The 19,733-nt window shown below is 38.6% G+C and overlaps 1 protein-coding gene across 35 annotated transcripts in view; it reads left to right on the forward strand.

Annotated features, from left to right (window-relative positions):
• The window catches only part of LOC121285233 (poly(rC)-binding protein 3), a 171,305-nt gene that overhangs the window by 124,070 nt on the left and 27,502 nt on the right, over positions 1 to 19,733 (forward strand). For 11 of the 35 annotated variants that reach the window (XR_005944614.1, XM_041201543.1, XM_041201569.1 and 8 more), the window contains 9 exons: positions 1,461 to 1,589; positions 3,778 to 3,801; positions 4,307 to 4,339; positions 4,445 to 4,561; positions 5,103 to 5,234; positions 6,969 to 7,109; positions 12,010 to 12,153; positions 15,561 to 15,602; positions 19,038 to 19,206. Coding sequence is in view for 33 of the 35 variants with exons in the window: in XM_041201543.1 (XP_041057477.1) it covers positions 1,521 to 1,589; positions 3,778 to 3,801; positions 4,307 to 4,339; positions 4,445 to 4,561; positions 5,103 to 5,234; positions 6,969 to 7,109; positions 12,010 to 12,153; positions 15,561 to 15,602; positions 19,038 to 19,206 (871 nt within the window). In the remaining 2 variants the exon portion in view is untranslated. Of the gene's footprint in view, positions 1 to 1,460; positions 1,590 to 1,702; positions 1,813 to 3,777; positions 3,802 to 4,306; positions 4,340 to 4,444; positions 4,562 to 5,102; positions 5,235 to 6,968; positions 7,110 to 12,009; positions 12,154 to 15,560; positions 15,603 to 19,037; positions 19,207 to 19,641; positions 19,721 to 19,733 lie in introns of all 35 variants that reach the window. The other 24 variants (XR_005944615.1, XM_041201556.1, XM_041201576.1 and 21 more) reach the window with 21 other exon arrangements.

The raw sequence follows: 19,733 nt of genomic DNA on the forward strand, positions 1-19,733 counted from the left end.
ATGCTAGTGTCTTCAAAGCATTAGCCTGGACCTCTGGAATAATAATCCAGCGACATTACCGCTATGCCACTATCTTCCTGAAATACATGAATTTTCAGATTTATTATTTTCCATGTGCCTCAGTCAACATTAGATGAGTTAGTGGATTTGTATCAACCTTGGTATAAGTTGCCAAAGCTGTGGCAACCCATCAAACAGATTCAGTGGACTGCGACGTGCAAATATTAAACTACTCACTAGCACCAATACTTTAGGTGCCTGTAAGTGGCTGTGTTAAGCTCACCTCACACTATCTATTCCATACAGAGAACTATATGTATTCTGCTGGTGTTGTAACTAAATAATAATTGCAATATATCTGTCATGTAATGGACCATCACGTTCCATGCACTAAGAAAGGATCTGTTGTGTTGTGTATAACTTTATTTCTACAGATTAGATTTGACCTGCAAGGTAAATACAGCTGTAGAATTCTTGTAAATTGTTTTTGTCTCCTCTCTTGAAAGCAGTGACTCTTGCTGGGTGCTGGCAGCTTGATGATGCTTTGTTCCAAGTGGCCATTCTATCATGATATGACCAAGCATTGTGTCAGCAGTCTTATTTATTGACAGTGACGTAACAGCTAACATGATACCATGCTCTCCCAAAGACGTCGTGCGCAGTTTGTACCATGAATAATTGGAATGTTGATTAAGAGTGCAACTGCTCACTTGTTAAGAGGAACTGTTTGTTACCTTGAGAACTATGTTTTTGGGAAAGAATGCAGCTTGTGCAAATGTAGTAGGTGCCCTTGTGGCTGGAGATCATTAACTGATATTTATAATAAGTAGACTTGTTGCTGAAAAATAACATGGCAATTTGTCTGTACTGCTATCATCTGCACATTACCATCTATATTTTTAAGATGAATACTAAAATGAATTACAAAACCCAGAGAAATCATTGAACCAGTTTTTTGTTTATTTTTCTGCATTATTCCAATCCTTGCATTTTGAAACTTGCTCCAGACCTGGATATCCACGAGAAGCAATCTAATAATTTAATTTGTCTTAAAATTGCATGCATCCACTGTGTACTCTTGCCATCATGTGAATTGTATGTAAGTGACTGAAAGCATGGACACTAAAGTATGAGTTTAAGATTTTAATTGCTGGTAGTCTCATGGCAGAGCTATGCATCTGTCTGATTTGGGTGTTTTATACCTTGGAACATGGCAAAGAACTACTTGGATTTGTGTACCATGATCCTAGAGAAAATTGATCTTCAGCTATGAATTTGAAAGACCCTCAATTTCAATATGCCAGGCATAATGTCAGGCTGTCGGACTAGCAAGTTATAGTTGATAAGCATTCCCTGTAGGTCTGTGTAAGTACAGACTGAGTGTCTTATGATTTATAACTCTTCACACTGCTACTGGGAAATTTTTTGTGAATACGAACTTTTTTATGTGTATCATACAGGTGTGTCACTGCCCGAATACACTGAACGTGAGGAATCCTTGATAGTAAACCAACACCACCATGGACCCTAAAGTTACCGAAGGCGGGCTGAATGTTACCCTTACCATCCGACTGCTGATGCATGGGAAGGTAAATATTCAGTTTGAGTATGCCAAGAAGTGGAATGCAGCTATGTTTATATTGCTGGTGGCAGGCTCACCCATGATGACCAAGTTTGAGTTAATTTGGCTTTGACCATTCAGGATGTGGCGATATAAAATTCAGATTGATGTTTATCGGTGAGAGGAGCAAATGTCATAGTGGGGAAGTCGTGGTTACACTTATCAGGGGATGACACGTGGCACTTGTTAAGGTAACAGGAACTTTATATTCCAACTTGAATGTTATATTGTTGACAAATAACTGCTGTGATTGAATTGTCAAGATGGATTCGCCAGCTGTCATTTTCATAAACAGGAATATTCTTGAAATGAATGAGTTTCTTCAAAAATTAATCTTGGCAACAGCTCAACTGTCGACCAGAATATGGAGCATTTGTATTGTAGGACTGCTCATCACAAATCCATTTTCCTCTGTTGGGTAAAATGTGTGTTTGATAGAGCTATTCTGTGGTTGATTGTGTAATCAGAGAGAATTTCACTGTGATGGAGACCATCAGTGTTGAGTTTACCTCGCCTTACTTCAATCGTGTCTTTTGCTGGTCCAGACACCATTAGCTTAATAGTGGCAAATGTTGACCTGCAAGGGGAAGAGTAAAAGGAACTAAACATTTGAAAAGAAACAAATTCAATAAAGCAATAGTGAAATATCACTCTTTCAAGCCTTTTCATGCTGTGCTAATCTGGTGAAGGTGAAGTTGGGAAATGGCACGTTTTATGTCCTCACTCAATTCTTAAGTAGGCCCAGTACAGTTCTGTTTTAAAACATAATTTTTTTGTGTAATAACTAAATCTTCATCCTTGTTTGGTCTTCAGTAAGGCTAGTTGATATTTTCCATTTAACGTCGCACCTGTCAGCTTAACACCAGAATTACTGAGTACGGTGTATTTCTTTGAATTATGGAGCTCTCAGGCTGGATCTGTCAGGGATGTCAAAATTCCTCTTGTTGGTAACTCCTGACAACAACTGGAGGAGGGAAATTACTCTCTCCTTTCTGTCTCATGTTTGAGGTTGATTTAGCCTGAAATTTCCAGAGAAAGGGGCTGCCAGGTTGCATCACTGCTTTCCCCTTCAACCACAGGTTAACAATGTTACCTGCTGTGCTATATGTCTGTTGGTTGGTAATCAACTGAAAGAATTTTGCCCTTTCAGAATCGTGTGACATTACTTACCTCCAACTGAGAGCACTAGAAGGAGAAAAACCTTCTCCCAGACTTTGGTTCGTCCTCAACTTGGGCCATCTACATGAAAAAAGCAGCAGTGACATGGAGTGACTCATATCTTTGCCTTTCTCTCTGGCTATATGTCTCTGGTTTTATCACTGCACATCTCTCCCTTTATCCCTCTCTGTGTGCAGCTTTATTCTGGTGCATGCCTCCCTGGCACCACTCCCTCTTTCTTTCTGGCGCATGCTTCCCATTTCTTTGGAGGTAACAACTTTTCCCTAATTGGGGCAGAGTCTTACCCCATTTCTTTGGCATACACTTTCCTCTTCCTGCACTCTTTAAGTCTCTTTGTATGCTCTGCTTTCCTCTCCATCCCCATTTGCACTATCGGCGGGATTTTCTGCACCAGCCCACCTGCGATCTTCAGGTCCTGCCGTAAGTCACTGGACTTTTGGCTGGATTACTGCCTCACTTGCAGCGGGTCCCATCTGTGACGGGGTCAGAAAATCCCGGCCGTTGTCTCCCCTCTTTGATCCATGCTTTTCCTTCTCATCTCTCTCTCTCTTGTTCACTCCTCTTTGTGCACCTCCTTCCCTCTCCCTTTCCGTTACATTTTTACCTATCCAGAAAATACTGTTGAGAAATCCATTTCTCTTTTAGAACTGGTGTAATTGTGTTTCTCCTAACCTTAAATATTTGTTTAATGGGATTTGTTTCTTTTCACAAACCCACAACTATTACATTTTCATTTATAAAATCGAGTATCAGGTGAATTCAGAACTTTGAATGTTTAATTTCTCTGGTATCAAATTGGTTAATATTTAATAAATATGGTTACTGTAAAGCAATGGTTAAGGCATTTATTTAAAACAGCTTAAGATCTGTGTTGGAATGTGCCACAAGAAATTTCATTTGAATGAGTTAAGCAGTGTACTACTAGAGAAATTGGTCTACAGGATAAGCATTACTAAATTTTTCTCTTTACCTTACAGGAGGTTGGAAGCATCATCGGAAAGGTTTGTATTAATATTTAACTACATTGTGCTTATTGGTAACACTGATAAAATAAAACACATTCCCACCATTTACAATTTCTTAGTGCACACACAGATATTTGACACACGTGTAGCAATGTCTTATAGTTTCCATAAAAGGAATTTTTCTTATCTACCATCTTTTCAGGAGAAACCTTTTCCAACTCATTTTCCTTTATGGCTTGAGTAATGCTTTCTTTTTTAGTTCTTGCTGACAGAAGTGGTGACTGTTGTTTGTACCCATTGTGTATAATTGTCACAGTCTAATGAATTCATGTCATTTAAATGCAAACCTGCAGATAATAAGTCGTTTCCATGGACAAGGTGCTGTACATTATTTTGAACTCTTAACTACAGATATTTATAATATACTGTACTATTGACTTCATGCCAGTCTGTAACCTGTGCTTTCATGTCCATAAATTATAGATTAGCATGTGAGCACATACATGGATGCACTACATGATTTGTATATCTCCTCTTTCAGAAAGGTGAGACTGTGAAAAAGATGCGTGAAGAGGTAGGTGAACTGTTACTAGGTGACCTTTATTTGAGTTTCTGTGCCCCTGCTAGGTAATTTGATTGGCTTTCCTGCAGTAACTTGGGCATCTTGTGACTGTTTCAGAGTGGTGCACGCATTAATATTTCTGAAGGAAATTGCCCTGAGAGAATTGTAACCATCACAGGCCCAACTGATGCAATATTCAAGGCATTTGCAATGATCGCCTTTAAGTTTGAAGAGGTAAGAGACTGTTTGCATGGGGTTTTAATAGCGCAATTGGGACTGCACCCATTCTTCAAAAGATTGGAAGGAGCAGATGTAGTTTGTGTAAGTTTCTCCTCATTTGTGAATTGTTCTGCTGCAGTTTACCTGCAGGGTGCGTTTTTACAAAGAAACTTCATTTGAGCCATAAAGCTCAAAACTAAACCCAGCGCTATTACAGGCAATAAAAAGAAATTGTTTTCTGAGTTCTCTTCATAGTAATTCCATGGTCCATGGAAGGGTATATGTTCATTTCTTGCAGCTGAACTAAACAATGCATCTCAATTATCTATAGTGTATATGAGGGTTAAACTAATATATCCATATCACCCCTTAATAAAAAACTACTATAATATGAAATTTGAGGAGTCAAATAGTAAGAGCAAGTTATAGTTAAATGCTGCAAGCTTCTAAATATCATACCATACACAGATTTGGTACAAATAATTAATATTTAGGCTGATTATTTTAGAACAACAGCTCAAACTGTAACACCAAAACTATTTGTTTGCAATTTCAGGACATAGATAATTCAATGTCGAATAGTACAGCCACGAGTAAACCACCTGTGACCCTGCGACTTGTTGTACCAGCTAGTCAGTGCGGATCACTGATTGGAAAAGGAGGTTCCAAGATCAAAGAAATTCGCGAGGTCAGCTTTTCTTTCCATGTAATCCAGTCCTCCACTTGATCACTGTTGATCTTGGTAGAATATTTTATTTCAGATGTAATGCTCCCCATTAAGATATAACATGGCACATTGTTGTGTCATCATAGCCAATGCAATACCAACTCTTCAACAGGTGTTCATGGTTTGCAATCAGAGTTGTTTTATAATCTGGCCTCGCCTGCCATTGATAACGCTGAATAGCCAGTTTCATTTGGTCTCTTAGATGCTCTGTTTGAGATCAGGAGAAGCAATGTACGTTATTCTTCTTGAACTAACAATGGCATAACAACTGGTTGCAACCGGAGATAACTATAACAAAAACGGCTCATTGAATGATACCGAATAGTAGGAAGCCAATTGTGCCTTTGTTATCTCTTTGAAAGATCTAACCAAGTTAGTTGTACTCACCTTTTTTTTTCTCCATATCCTTTAAAGGGTTTTTCTTTTTCAAGTATGTATCCAATTCCCTTTTGAAAATTACTACTGAATCTATTTCCACCACCCTTTCAAGTGGTGCATCACAACTCTCTGTAAAAGAAATTCTCTTCATCTACCCTCCTGGTTCTTATGGCAATTACCTTAAATCTGTATTTTCTCTTTATTGACCTTCCTACTAATTGAAAGAAATTCTCTTTTGATCTATCAAAACCCTTCATAATTTTAAGCACCTATTAAGTCTTCCTTTAACCTTCCCTGCTCCAAGGAGAACGATCCCAGCTTCTCCAATCTCCATATAATTGAAGTCCCCGCCACTACCAAGTGTCACTAAAACAGTAATTTTCAGTCATTTTTTTGTGAGGCACTCATTACACTTCCCAGCTCCTGCTGCAGATAACATGCTCCCAAGGACTCCTGTCCTAAATTTCGAAAGATTGTGACTGGAAACCAAAGAAAAGCAGTGCTGCCATTTTTACTGCTACAGAGCTGCAGAAATCGTGCTAGTAAGTCAATTAACGACTCAGAATGATGCTAAAGTATCAGACTTACTTTATGGAAATGCATGGTTTAACGACTGCAGATAGGGAGGCTATGCTCCAGCTGACACTCTTGCCGTTGGAGCTGAGACAGTAAAAACACTTTCTTAATCTGCTGCAAAAAAGTTTCTTGTCAATCGGTTATGAAATTACATTGCATAAAGTCATAGCCTAAACTGACTTCAGAGCTAACTCACTCATCACAAGGAATCAAGACAAAATTGTTTTCAAATTTTGATTAGTGATAATTAAGAGCAGGATTGGTTATAAACAAAAACAAGAGATTTAATGACATTAACTACTGTAAAAACAGTCAAAGTCGGCAATGAATTCCTAACTGGTTAGAATTTGTTTTGCTCAATTTATGTAATATAAACATGAAGGTTATCTTGTGATGAAGGAAGAGATAATGGAATTTAATTTTCCATTATCTAAACGCATTAAATTCTTGACGTATTTTAACATTTGTTAATACATTTAAGTTAATAGGTTATGCTCTTAATTAGGCTTGAAATAAATTATGCTGTGTGCTCACTGTATTTTGTTTGTTTTTTGGCATCTGCATATTGAGGCGCACAGACTAGTTGAAATGTGTCACCTACACATAATGCAGGCGTGTTTCACTAAACTGGCACAGAGGACTTGCTAATGCAAATTATTGTTGTAGAATAATTGTCATTTTTCCAGATTCTAGCACCACATCTGCGGCTTTAACCCATACATGTTTTTCTATTCTTTCCAGTCGACAGGGGCTCAAGTCCAGGTGGCAGGGGACATGCTGCCTAATTCCACTGAGCGTGCTGTGACAATCTCTGGGATGCCAGATGCTATCATCCAGTGTGTGAAGCAAATATGTGTGGTGATGCTGGAGGTAGAGTATAAGGCGAGCATCAGGAGCAGCAAGTTTTAAGGAGGGAGTGATGGCAACTTTTTGGGATTGTTCTTCTTTGTGATGCAGCAGCGGAGATCAACATACCTGAGGATGTCTAGCCTGATTAGTTTTGTAACACAAAGGAGTTGAGGGGTCCAAATAGATGAGATGATAGATTGATATCCAACCTTCAGATCTTAATGTCAACCTTTTTTCCCTAAACTAGGTTCATTCTCATATTTTCTTCCTTGCCTTTTTTAGATAGCACACAGATGCAACACAATACAGCAATCTAGGTTATTTGTTCCATTAATTTTTATTCTAGTTTCTACCTTTTACCCTTCAAAGTCCGCATCTTGATATTTGAATTCTGTTGGTATATTCATAATGTACCTTCCAAGTTAGCCACCTCAATCAATACTCCACTGAACTATCGAGAATTATTACTCCAGAAGGCATAAATAGTCACAATGGTTAGCCAGTCATTTCCATCCTACAGGTTTCAAAGCCATGTCCTATAGAGACTAGGAGCTAGATTTAGAGCTATTTTACTTTATCATCCAAGTTTCTGTTTTATTACAGTTGTGGGGAAGAGCCCAGGTTGGAGAATTTACACTGTGGCATATCTACTGTAGAGTACTTGCCAAAGTTTTTCGGTGCCATTTAAAAGATGTGAAACATGAATAACTCCACATTGCCAGTCATACTTTTTTATATTAAAAAATTAAGTATTTTTTTATTCTACCATTGGTTTTGAGCATTGCTAGCAAGGCCAACAATGGTTGCCCACCCCTAATTGCCCTTAAGAAGTTTTCTTGAATCACTGCAGTCCATCTGGTGTAGGTGCACCTGGTGCAGTTTAGGAAGGGAGTTCCAGGATTTTGAACCAGCGACAGTGAAGGACCAGTGATATAGTTCCAAGTCAGGATGGTGTGTGGCATGGAGGGGAACTTGCAGGTGGTGGCATTCCTATGTGTCTGTTGCCCTTGTTCTTTTAGGTGGTAGAGATCGCAGGTTTGGAAGGTGCTGTTGAGAAAGCCTGGTGAGTTGCTGCAGTGAATCTTGTATATGGTGTACATTGTTGCCACTGTGCATCAATGGTGAAGGGAGTGAATGTTTAAGGTGGTGGAAGGGGTGCCAATCTAGCAGTCTGCATTGTCTTGCATGGTGTCGAGCTTCTTAAGTGTTGTTGGAGTTGCATTCAGCTAGGCATGTGGAACATATTTCATCGCACTCCTGACTTGTGCTTTTGTAGATGGAGGAGAGGCTTTGGGGAGTTAGATGAATTACTCGCTGCCAAAATCCCAACCACTTGTAGCCACAGTATTTATCTAGCTGGTTCAGTTCTGTTGCTGGTCAATGATAACCCCCAGAATGATGGTAATGGGGGAATTCAGTGATGGTAATACCACTGAATGTCAAGGGGCATGGTTAGATTCTCTCTTGTTGCAGATAGTCATTGCCTGCCACTTGTGTGAAGCGAATGTTACTTGCCACTTATCAGCCCAAGCCTGAATGTTGTCCAGGCCTTGCTGCACAAGGACAGAGACTGTTCAGTATCTGAGGAATCGTGAATGGTGCTGTGCTGAATGTTATGAAATCATCAGCAAACATCCCCACTTCTGTCCTTATGCTGGAGGTAAGGTCGTGATGAAGCAGCTGAACATGGTTGGGGTTAGGACACCATCCTCAAGAATTCCTGCAGCAGTGTTCTGGGATTGAGGTGATTGGCAGCACTTTTCATCAGTGATCACATCAATAGTATGAGAGACCATGCTTTAATATGGAGGAGAAAGAAATTGAACATGAAATGGAGATAAAGGAAAGGTGTTTTAGAAATAGCCTCTGGGCTTCTAAAAAAACAAAATGTTACTAGTTTCATAGTTAACCATAAGATTGGTTTGGGTTAGCTTCTGATTAACATGAGCAGACAGACAGGGACGGGCATACTTCGCTCTTGAACATTTCCAGAATCCACAACATACAATAAATGTACATGAGGGGGTTAATAACTTGTAGGATACTACTCTGTTGGAATCACAAGGTTATGGAGTGGCCATATTCATATTTAGTCTTAATTAATCTGATTATGCCATCACTTTATATAATTTGTTTTTGGTAGTTCTTATGTAGAAACATTATTCACCAGCAAAATAGTAATTGATTAAGTTACTTGCTGTTCAGAGAAGTTATATAGAAAATTCAATATTTATTGTAGTATGATGATGCAGAATTGGTTGATAAAACTTTGAATCTTCACTAAAAATGTTCAAATTATATTCATCCTGACTATAAACCAAGTTAAGAAAAGTTTTTCTAGAAATAACATCTAGTGTTATTTTAAACATAGTGTCAACTGGCAGCCCACTAGTGGTTCTGATATTCATTTATATCTGAAGTAGTGCCTCTCACTACCTTCATGCTAAGATGAAACCCCTGTCAAAGCTGAACTGGTATAAAGCTGCTACTGCAAGCCATACGTGCACACCATGCGTTTATTAAGACATTTGTAGAAGATAATGTACAAATCTGCAACCTTGGGGAATAGTTCTGTAAACCATTGTAAATATATTTAGTATTTTATTTTGAGGTAATGTACAAGGAGCATCATTCCCTCAACTCTGTAGCTTTGTGCCCTGGTGTATAAATGTTCCATAGATCTATTCTCCAATCTAGGCTTTTTCCAGAACTGCAAACACAACCTTTCCTAGGTGTTTGTTCTAATCATGGCAAGTTAGTTGTCATCAAAACACTCTTGTATTCAAGGTAAAGTAGGTGATTTCACACCACATAATTGATAGAAATGGGAGAGGTACTTCCCAGTATCATTCTGGAAACTAAAAGCATGGGTTTTACATAAATTTACATCAGACTTGACAGTCCTGCGGCTAAGTGTGAATGTAAAAGTGAAATAAATTCCACTGTGCGATCACCAATCATGTCAAGTTAGCTTATTCTAGTTCTCAGACCAGTAGGAAGTGAGGAACCTTTCTAGAATTAAAAAGATGGCAGGATAAGACAAGCTCACTTCACCTTGCCTTTCCTGTTCTCAGTGCCCTGAGTGAAGATCAGTGTTATTAAGGTGTCTCTTGAAGATGAAACTAATACAAGTTATGTTCGCATTTTGTGAATCTGTTTCTTCCTTTAGCAATCTTCCACCAGTCAATTTTAAGCAGTATTAGCAGTAATCATAAGTTACTGACACTGACTAAGTTGCATTCTAGTCTGTAAATGGAGTAGTGTGTGGAGGAGAATTTTTTTCAGTAAGCTTCAAAGTATATTGAAATACCTTTGCCGCAGTTCCACTTTGATTGAAGTGAAGAACAGCAAATATGCACAATGCAATCGCTAAAGGAGACTGGCGAGGTAAGGGGCAATTTGTTGTAAATTAGGGATTAGATGCCTTCAAATAAATTCAACATTTCACAATTTTTCATCACTTCACAAGCGTGAGGAATCTTATTTCCACATTCGGTACAAGATTTTGGAGGATGTTGATATTTTCCTGAAATCTTCAATTACTTTATTAAAGTGTTTTGTCACACAAGGATTGTTAGAAGTATGTCATTTATCCAGGTTGACTAAGTGTACCCAATTATGTAACTAGTTTGTCAAATCATTGGCAAATAACCCCATCCTAGTCCCATGATTCTTAAGCATCATTAACACTCCAGCAGACAAAGCAACAATATGTAATAGTGACTGGATAATGTAGGAGAGCTCTGCATTGCATCTAATCATTGTTGTCACTGCCTGGAGAGTGGTTAATGGTGTCATTTGGCACACAGACAAATGTTCAATTTCCCTAATGCTGAAATAGAAGCTCATTGCAGTTTCAAATTTTTGTTTAGAAAAACATATTGAACAATATAAAATTCCTACAAAAAATGAGCTAGGCGCAGCCTCAGCTTGATTCCTCGTGGAATGAACTTGTAAAGTCTACCAAGCCCTTACCTTCATGTACGATTGTTGTATTCTGTTCAAATAAATATGTTTTGGTAAACTTCACCTATTGCATACTAGCAAGTTAAACACCTTTACAGATTGTTGCATCCAGTGACCACATCAGGCAATTATATAATAAACATATAATAGGTCTGATCGAGTGTAAAACTACCTCTTCTCTGCCTCAACCTCAGCAGAGTATCTCTACCACTCTGCCAGTTTTTTCCCTCTTGTTCACACATCACCTATCTTTACAGCCTCTTCTGAGCTTGCTGGTTGACCATTTGGTAGTCTTTGTAAACCCATACCATGAGGAATCAAGTTGAGATTATATCCTACCCTGTTTTATTTTGGATTTGTCAAGATGGATGTTTTTAGGAAAAAAATTTGAAGCTGCAATGAGCTTCCATTTCTGCCACATCCCCAAGCTCTTTGGTCCTTGGCCCTTGGCCCTTGGATTGACATCACGTAGTACCACCAATTTCCTGTTAGTTAGCCCTTTGCTCTTGAAATATATTTTCAGAGCTAGTTAGAAATAGTAGGAACCTTGCAGCTTTGTCCAAAATTGATTTTATAGAGGTGGGGTGGGGTAGGGATGGTGGGGGATGTGGGGGGGGGCAAGGAGGAGGGGGGGGGAGTGGGGTGGGGTGCAAAAGCAAATGATGGTTGGTGTTTTTGAATAACTTTGTTGTATACATATGGGAAGAACAGAACATTGAACAACATTGAATAATTTCTATATTAATAACGGATTCTCTATATTCAGGTTTTTTTTTTAATTAAAAGTCTAACCTTGTGATGCATTTATCTATATTAAATGAATTCTAGGCTAAGAGATACTGCAGTTGTTAAGTGTTTGTAATTATTATGTATTTTCTCTGTTTTGTGATTGAATTTACCTTTTTATTTTTTCAGAAATGAACCTGTTCTAATGCTGTTTCTAACATGCTTTCCCTGTCCCTCCTAGTCCCCACCGAAAGGTGCCACCATCCCCTACCGCCCAAAGCCCGCCTCTGCCCCCGTCATTTTTGCAGGTGGCCAGGTAAGAGCAGATCCCCTCTCGGCCTCCGCAGCCAACCTCAGCCTCTTACTGCAGCACCAGCCACTGCCTGTTAGTGCATTCAGGTTTCTCATCTTCACTTGCATGTTGTATCCTAATGGCCACTAAACCGTGTCAGAAACTGCTTAGAAGACTTGTATATGTATGTGTGTGTGTGTGTGTGTGTGTGTGTGTGTGCGTGCGCGCGCGACTGTCTGTCTATCCATGCTCCCACTTGAGTGACTGCATACATGTGTGTGTGACGCTGCAGTTGAGTAGCTTCAGAACATCCCAAATGTGCAGCTTGTCTCAGCAAAGATATTGTCTATATTTTGAGTAACTATCACATATTTTGAAACCAGAAACCTTTCAAGTTGTTTAAACATTTCCTTATTGACATTCAGTACTGTTAGCTTAAGCCACTGATTGAGTTAGGCCCACTTGATGATTTCTCACCACTCAATTGGATAGTAGATGGGATGGTCCAAGCTCCAGTTAATGAGTTCCCAGCTAATTATGAGTGATAAACGTTTTATTGAGATGATTTAATTAAAATATTAGTCAGTGTTTAACAACCATAGAATTTTCTGTCTGGGGCTACAGTGCTTTGACCTCCAACCAAAATGGAATTTAGGAAAATATATTTCTTACTATAAACAGTGTTCTTACAATAGTTGAGTAAAACTTTGTGATTGAATGCTATCTAGGGGCCATTGTTCTAAAGTATTATGTTAACCAGTATCAACAGAAATAAATGATCCTACTTAAATTACATATAGTGATGACATGTGCCTCCATTGCAACAGGTTAGGTAAGCAGGCTTCTTAGATATTTCTGAAAAGCATGATGGTGTTGACTGCAGTGCTTTACAGCTCTTGCGTGTACTGTACCATCAAGTGATTTTGGTTTGCGGCTGTAGTTTCCCAGTGGTTACTACTTTCTGCCATTTCATCATGCGAGGAATCAGATACCTCACAATGGAAATATGAAAAGTGACTTTTGTGCCTCTATCCACTGCAAATGGAGATACATAGGATTATATACATAGAATTTATGGCACAAAACAGGCCATTTGGCCCAACCAGTCCATGTTAGCATTTATGCCCCACTAAAGTAGTTCTCCGGCCTGGTGTTACTGATGGGGAAGATGTGGCAGGTCTTGGAAAAGAGTGGGGAAGGAGAGAAAAGAGGTTTTTCAGCTTAAAAGTTATATTTAAGGCAGCAATAAACTACAGATAATTCTTTGAAAAGCCATTGTGTGCAAGAAGCAAGGTTTACATTGTTGTTATACTTTTGAGCAGGAGTTTGTCAGTGCGGCTTGCTGCAAAAACAAAATTCGGATGCCAGTTACCCAAGGAATGTACTGCCAACCTAGTGATGTCTGCAACAAGAAAAGATACCACTGATGTGTAGTACAGAGTCTTAGGGACATGATGGCCATGCACACACCTAAGAAAGATATTATTTTGACACCCTAAAAGTTCAGATATAGTTGTATAATAGTTTATTTGTATGTAAACCTGGCAGAAGTAATTGTAGCCAAATTGAAGATTGCTGTTCACTGTAAGTCATGTTTCAGATCTCTTATTTAGAATCTTTTGTGCAGGGTTGACAACTTCAGAACTTGCTCTACCTTTGTGATCGCTTCTTTGTATAATTTCACAGTTTAAATTATTTTTCTCTTTCTCGTATTTTTACTTTTGTCATCTGTTATACGTGCACAGATCTTTAAATTTAAAGACTATAAGTAAACTCTGCACCAATACATTAAGATAGATACAAGTTCTATAACCAGAGCGCAGACTCTTCAGAAGACGCAAGCTGGACAGGCAGTTTAGATTTCTGTGGTGTGTTTGAAACAGGATGCCAAAGGCAGCAGCATTAACTAATTGAAGGAACAGGATAGTTAGATACCAATTAGTTTGAACTGGGACTGCCCAGCTGAATTGAGGTAGTCTTTAGTCAGCTTTATACCTGACGGTGTAAAGTCCCTACCTGCCTTGCTAAGGTGGCAGCCAAAGCAACCTAACCACAAGGTAAGTGTAGGAGATAATTGATGTTATATGAAGAATACAATGTTTCATTTTTCTGATGTTATGTGCAAGTTAATGTAAGATGTTGAAAGTAGGGAAAAACAGTGGTGCTCTGTCAGGGCCAGTTTTGTGAGGTATTGGTACAGACACTTTCACCTACAAAATGCATGCTTTCCAAAAAATATTGAACATCTCAAAAGATGATTTCAATAGCAGCCACATAGCTGAGACAGCAGAGTTTACATGCAAATACTCCCTGCACACTTAAACTGCCCAGCTTTCAATATTGTTCATGCATTATGTAGGAACCATTCACAGCCCTACAGCAGTGTTGGCCTATAGTATGTAGCTTAACAAGACGCACTACACTTGATCATGGCATAAGAAAGCAGTGACATGTTGTTTTTTGTTCCTGCACTATGTTTGAAAAAGAGTACCATATTGCTCCCGATGAACATCCAGAATTTTTTGCTCCATTGTCATTTATTGCACTCCCTTTTCCAAGATTTACAGGGTCATGTTTTAGTGTTAATAAATTGTCATCTAATTATGGTGCTTTAGCCCAGACACTCATTCTTGGAGCAACTTCCCTGAAAGTTTTGTGGCACACGGTTGTTGTTGTTGTAGCAACTTTGTACTAGAGCTGCTGTTTGATGATCTCCTGCACAAATGTCTATACAGTGTGATTTTCATATATTTGCCTTTGTTTTAATAATGAAACAAGAATAATTGCAATTAGCAGTGGAATGACATGATTGCACCACTGGTCATATTACTGCAAAACCTTTGCTGTGACAACCCACATCCTGCCCCCATATGTTCTTAAATGTACTAAAATTAATTCAAATGGAACAAATATATAGTATCAGTGACATGACAATCTTTAGAATGTGTACGTGTATATGTCTGTGTGTACATTATCAAAAGATATTTAATGTAGTGCAAAACAAGCTTGTGGAAAACTGGTGGTGAAAACTTAATAGGGAGTCCTTTCTCTGGGATGAATGGATGTTTGTAAGACATAACTCAGTAATTTGCAGTGCTTTGGGTTATCATTTGAATTGGAACTGCTATTACATACTGGTGGCAAATACTAATGTACAACTGGCTAATGCTTTTAAACAATAGTTCACTCTCTATGATCTGTGGTTTAGCTAAGAAAATGCTGCTACTTCCTAAATTAAAATGAGTGCATAATTAACTGTCTGCTAATGTTACTTCACCCTGCGTCTTTTGCCAGTTCAAAATTCCTATCAGTATAAATAGTGGAATTTCATTTTTTTCCCTTTAAGTTAATTGGCCAAAACCTTTGCTGAGACATCATGCATTTCAGAGTAGGGGATTTAGGCACAGGTCAGGTGCTTGCAGTGGTGCTAGTTGTGGATGATTTCTCAAACATGGAACTTCTGAAGAAGATTTTTCTTTTTTTTCATTTCACTTCTACAGGCCTATACAATTCAGGGACAGTATGCCATTCCACACCCAGATGTGAGTTTTCCCCCCTTTCTACCCTAATCATGACTTGAAATGAAAAAATAAAATGCATGATTATGTACATTACTATTAATGAATATTAATAATGAAATTTTCTATTAAGATTTCACTAGTTACCTTTGTATTTGTGATCTCTAGTAACTGTTTTTAACTGACCACTTTGTTATATTGTAGTAATGTTTACAAGAGTATTTGATGGAAAATAAGTGTCTCACTTTTTTGAAGTGACTCCTGATACTCTGGTTATTGTTCCACACCCTTGGGGATAAAGAATGTTTCTAAACGGAATTACGTAGCCATTTTCCATTGGAAAGAATTCTATTTAAAGCTACATTAATCTGTATCTGCCAGTAAAATAAAAATCAATATCACTTCTAGCCTAGGCATGGACTCAAATGAGAATAGTGCCTTCATTACTGAACACTGACACTATTGTTACCAACAACAGAAAAAAAAGAAACCTGCATAAGATGAACAATAAATAGCGTGAACCAGATTTCATTAGAAAGCTGTAATACCCTGGTATTATTCAGCCTTGTACCCCAGTGTCTGCTATTATATAAACAAATACTGGTCAACTGCTCGTATCAAAGTGGGAATGGGGTTCAAAGGTCATAAGTTGAAGTATTTACTTTTCAGGATAAATAATTGAATTTGTGGCCGAATTTTAATACACCCGCAGGGCCTGAACTTTGGTATTGAAATGGTTAGGAAAAGTGTCAACACAGCAACAGGAGTAGGCCATTGAGCCTTTTCCACCATTCAGTTAGATCATGGCTCTTATGATCCAATCTCCATCGAACTTCCTTGGTCCCATATCCATTTATACCCTTGTCTAGCAAAATCTATCAATCTCCGACTTAAAATTATTAGTGGAGCTAACATCTGCTACTTGTGAGAGTTCTACATTTCTACCATGCTTTGCATTAAGAATTGTTTCCTGACTTCTCTTCTGAATGGCCTGGCTCTGGTTTTAAGGTTTTGTTCCCCTGTCTGAAGACTCCTCAGCCAGCAGAGAAAGTTTTATCTGCCCTATTGACTCCTAACAAAACAGTAAAAATCTCAATAAAATTGCCATTTAACCTTCTAATATTCCAGAGTTTATGTAATCTATCCTCATAATCTAACTCTTGGTGTCCTGATAGCATTTTAGTGAATCTGCGCTGCAGCCATTCCTAAATCAATATATTCTTTCTAAGAACTGTGCATAGCACTGCAGATACAGACTAGCTAGAGCTTTATATAGCTGTAATAAAACTCCCTCCCCATATATTCTAGCCCTCTAGTTATGAAGACTAACATTCCCATTGCCTTTTTGATTTTTTGTGCCTGACTATTACATGGATCTCTTAATCTCTTTGGACTCCCACTGTTCCTAGCTTTTCAACATTACTCTGATATATCTTTATTTGCTTGGTCCAAAATGGATGACCTCTCACTTCCCTGAAATTCCTACTGAAATCTATCTGCCATGGTTTTTCTACTCGCTTAATCTATCTGTGTCTCTTTGTAATTTTATGTGCCCAAGTGCACAACTTACAAATATTTGTCATCATCAGACTTTGCTATTTGGTTCTCTAGTGAGTTATCTTAAGTCATTAATAAATATAGTGAATTGTTGAGGCCCCAGCACAGGTCCTTGTGGGACACCACTAGTCATTTCTTTCCAACTCAAATGGATACCCATTATTCATGCTCTCCGTCTTCTACCACCCATGTAACCCACTTAACCAGGGCCATCATTTGCCTTCAGTTCCATGAACTTTAATTTTAACTATCAGTCGCTTATGTGGAACTTTGTTGAATACTTTCTGGAACTCCATATTAACATTCATTGGCATTCTTTTGTCTAATTACATCCTCAAAACATAATTTAGGTTCATAGAACCTTTATAAATCTATATTGGTGTTCTCTAATCAGCTTCTGCAGTGCACTGGAGGGCTGTGCTTGGTGGTAGTAATGAGAACTATGACTGTCACAGAGACAGCTGTGCCATCAAAAGGAATTCTCTGAAACTGCACAGTGCAAATAAAACACACCTACCATTATAAATATGATGCCAGGGAAATTTTAAAAATGTGATTGGCACTGTTGGTAGAATTGTTTAATGCTACATACAACTTGTCAGTTTAAAATACTTAATTCAAGCATTAAAGTAACATTTGTGCTACCCTGAGAATTATTCTGCATCTTGTTAGGTAGAATTTCCACCTTTTGTCATCCACTTGCAGTTCTTGCCATATGTGGCTCAGTGACAAATGCTGAAGAATAGGCTTAGTTCTCTGTCACTCCTGCTGAGTGAAGAAATGCTGCATCTTTTCGAACAAAAAAATCACTGTAAAAAGGATACAGATATAACATACTCCCATATTAAATAGAAAATGTGAAGCACTCAACTCAGTAATGTTTTAAGTGACTTTTAATGCCTTCATGATTTTCCAATTTGTTGTCAGTTATTTTCATCTGTTAGCTTGAATTTTTCACCATGTTGTTTCAAGGTAAAGAAACACCCACTTCTAGAATGTGAAGAAAACTGAATGCACTCATCTTTTAAATATCCACAAACCCCTCTTCAATTTTGCATCATTATTTCTGTAACTCCCTGCAAAATCACACTACCTGATATTTGCACTATAAGATCCCTTACTACTTGCTACTTCTACTGATGGCTCTTAATTAGACACTGAATTATTGTAAATTTATATACTGGTATAAACTGGTGAGACATCTGAAATTTTACTAAGGCCTTGAAATTTATGTATACGGAACTAGTGCTGAAATGAGTCAGTGTCACAGTACTTCAGATTGCTTCTGATCTTGTTTAATTGGAATATGGCTTGTAATTTTCCTCTCTACCTAGCACCCACCCCCTCCATATTGAATATCCTCAACACAATGAGGCATACTAAGTGAGATTTCAAACATCCACTCCTTGACATCACAAGATCTTGTAAGCATCTTGAACCTATTAAAATAAATATTTCATCACCTTAGTTTAGGAAGGATGGGATCAGGAACCACAGAGCCCCCCCCCACCCCCGCCTTTCAGTATCCATTTGATTCCTTTCTCTTCGTAACTTAATGTTACTGTGCTAGCTGCACTGCTGTGCTTGTTGATGGGTGGTCTTAAAACACTTCTAATCATGCAGTGTGGTCCTGAAATGTTAGTGTGTCTTGGTAAAATAAAAAACTTGCCCTTATTTGACCGGTTAAAACTCCTTGTATCGTGGGTTTGAGTCGCAGTGCTGCCTAAAACGCAAATCCTTCAGCTACATGTGATGAATTTCTTCGATGCCAGCAATATCGGATGCTCTAATCTTCCAACCACTCTTGCAATGAGTTCCTTCAGTTCTCAGTCAGACAGCAAGGCAGGATGTCTCATGTTACTGGAGCATCTCAACTCTGACACTGGCCATCTTGCTCCACAGGATGCGTGCCTCTTGTCGGCTGAGTATAAAGCGGCGCTGGCATCGACCTTGTGGAGAAGTCCGCAGCTTACTCACCCATCCTCCCAGCTGAAGGAACCTGCATGGAGACCAGAGTCCTTGAGAGGAAAAATGGAAATAAAAAACTGTAATGAAGAATCGGGAACCTGGGGTATGTTTGAGTCCCAACAGAGGCTGACTCTCCTGTCTCTTGTCACGCAGGTATCGGTAGCTCTCAGATAAGGCACCAGATGAAGCCTGGCTTGCTGACATCCACTTTCAGAAAGACCTCAGCAACTTTCTAGCTGGCTCACAGAGCTGAGGGTGAGCCTTTGCTTCCTCTTGTCTGCCAGGAGAAATTCCCAGTTACTTGTACCAATCTTCCTAATCCGATCCTTTTGATATTGAGACACATTAAGAAAGGGTGGGACATAGAAAATCTGCAATTTTCAGAAAAAAGTATCTTATTTTCCATCAAATTAAGTGTTTGCCATGTTGCTGCATGGTTCATTGTTTACTGCCTCTATTTTTTTTTTGTTTCTAAGAGTAGTGTTTGTGTTTATTGTACAGTAATCAGTTAGTTCTAATTTCCCCTCCTACCCCCCAGCAGTTGACCAAGCTTCATCAGTTGGCTATGCAGCATACCCCCTTTACTCCCCTTGGGCAGACCACCCCTGGTTTCCCTGGTACGTACCCACA

The sequence above is a fragment of the Carcharodon carcharias genome, chromosome 12 (assembly GCF_017639515.1).
Source record: "Carcharodon carcharias isolate sCarCar2 chromosome 12, sCarCar2.pri, whole genome shotgun sequence".
Taxonomy (NCBI): domain Eukaryota; kingdom Metazoa; phylum Chordata; class Chondrichthyes; order Lamniformes; family Lamnidae; genus Carcharodon; species Carcharodon carcharias.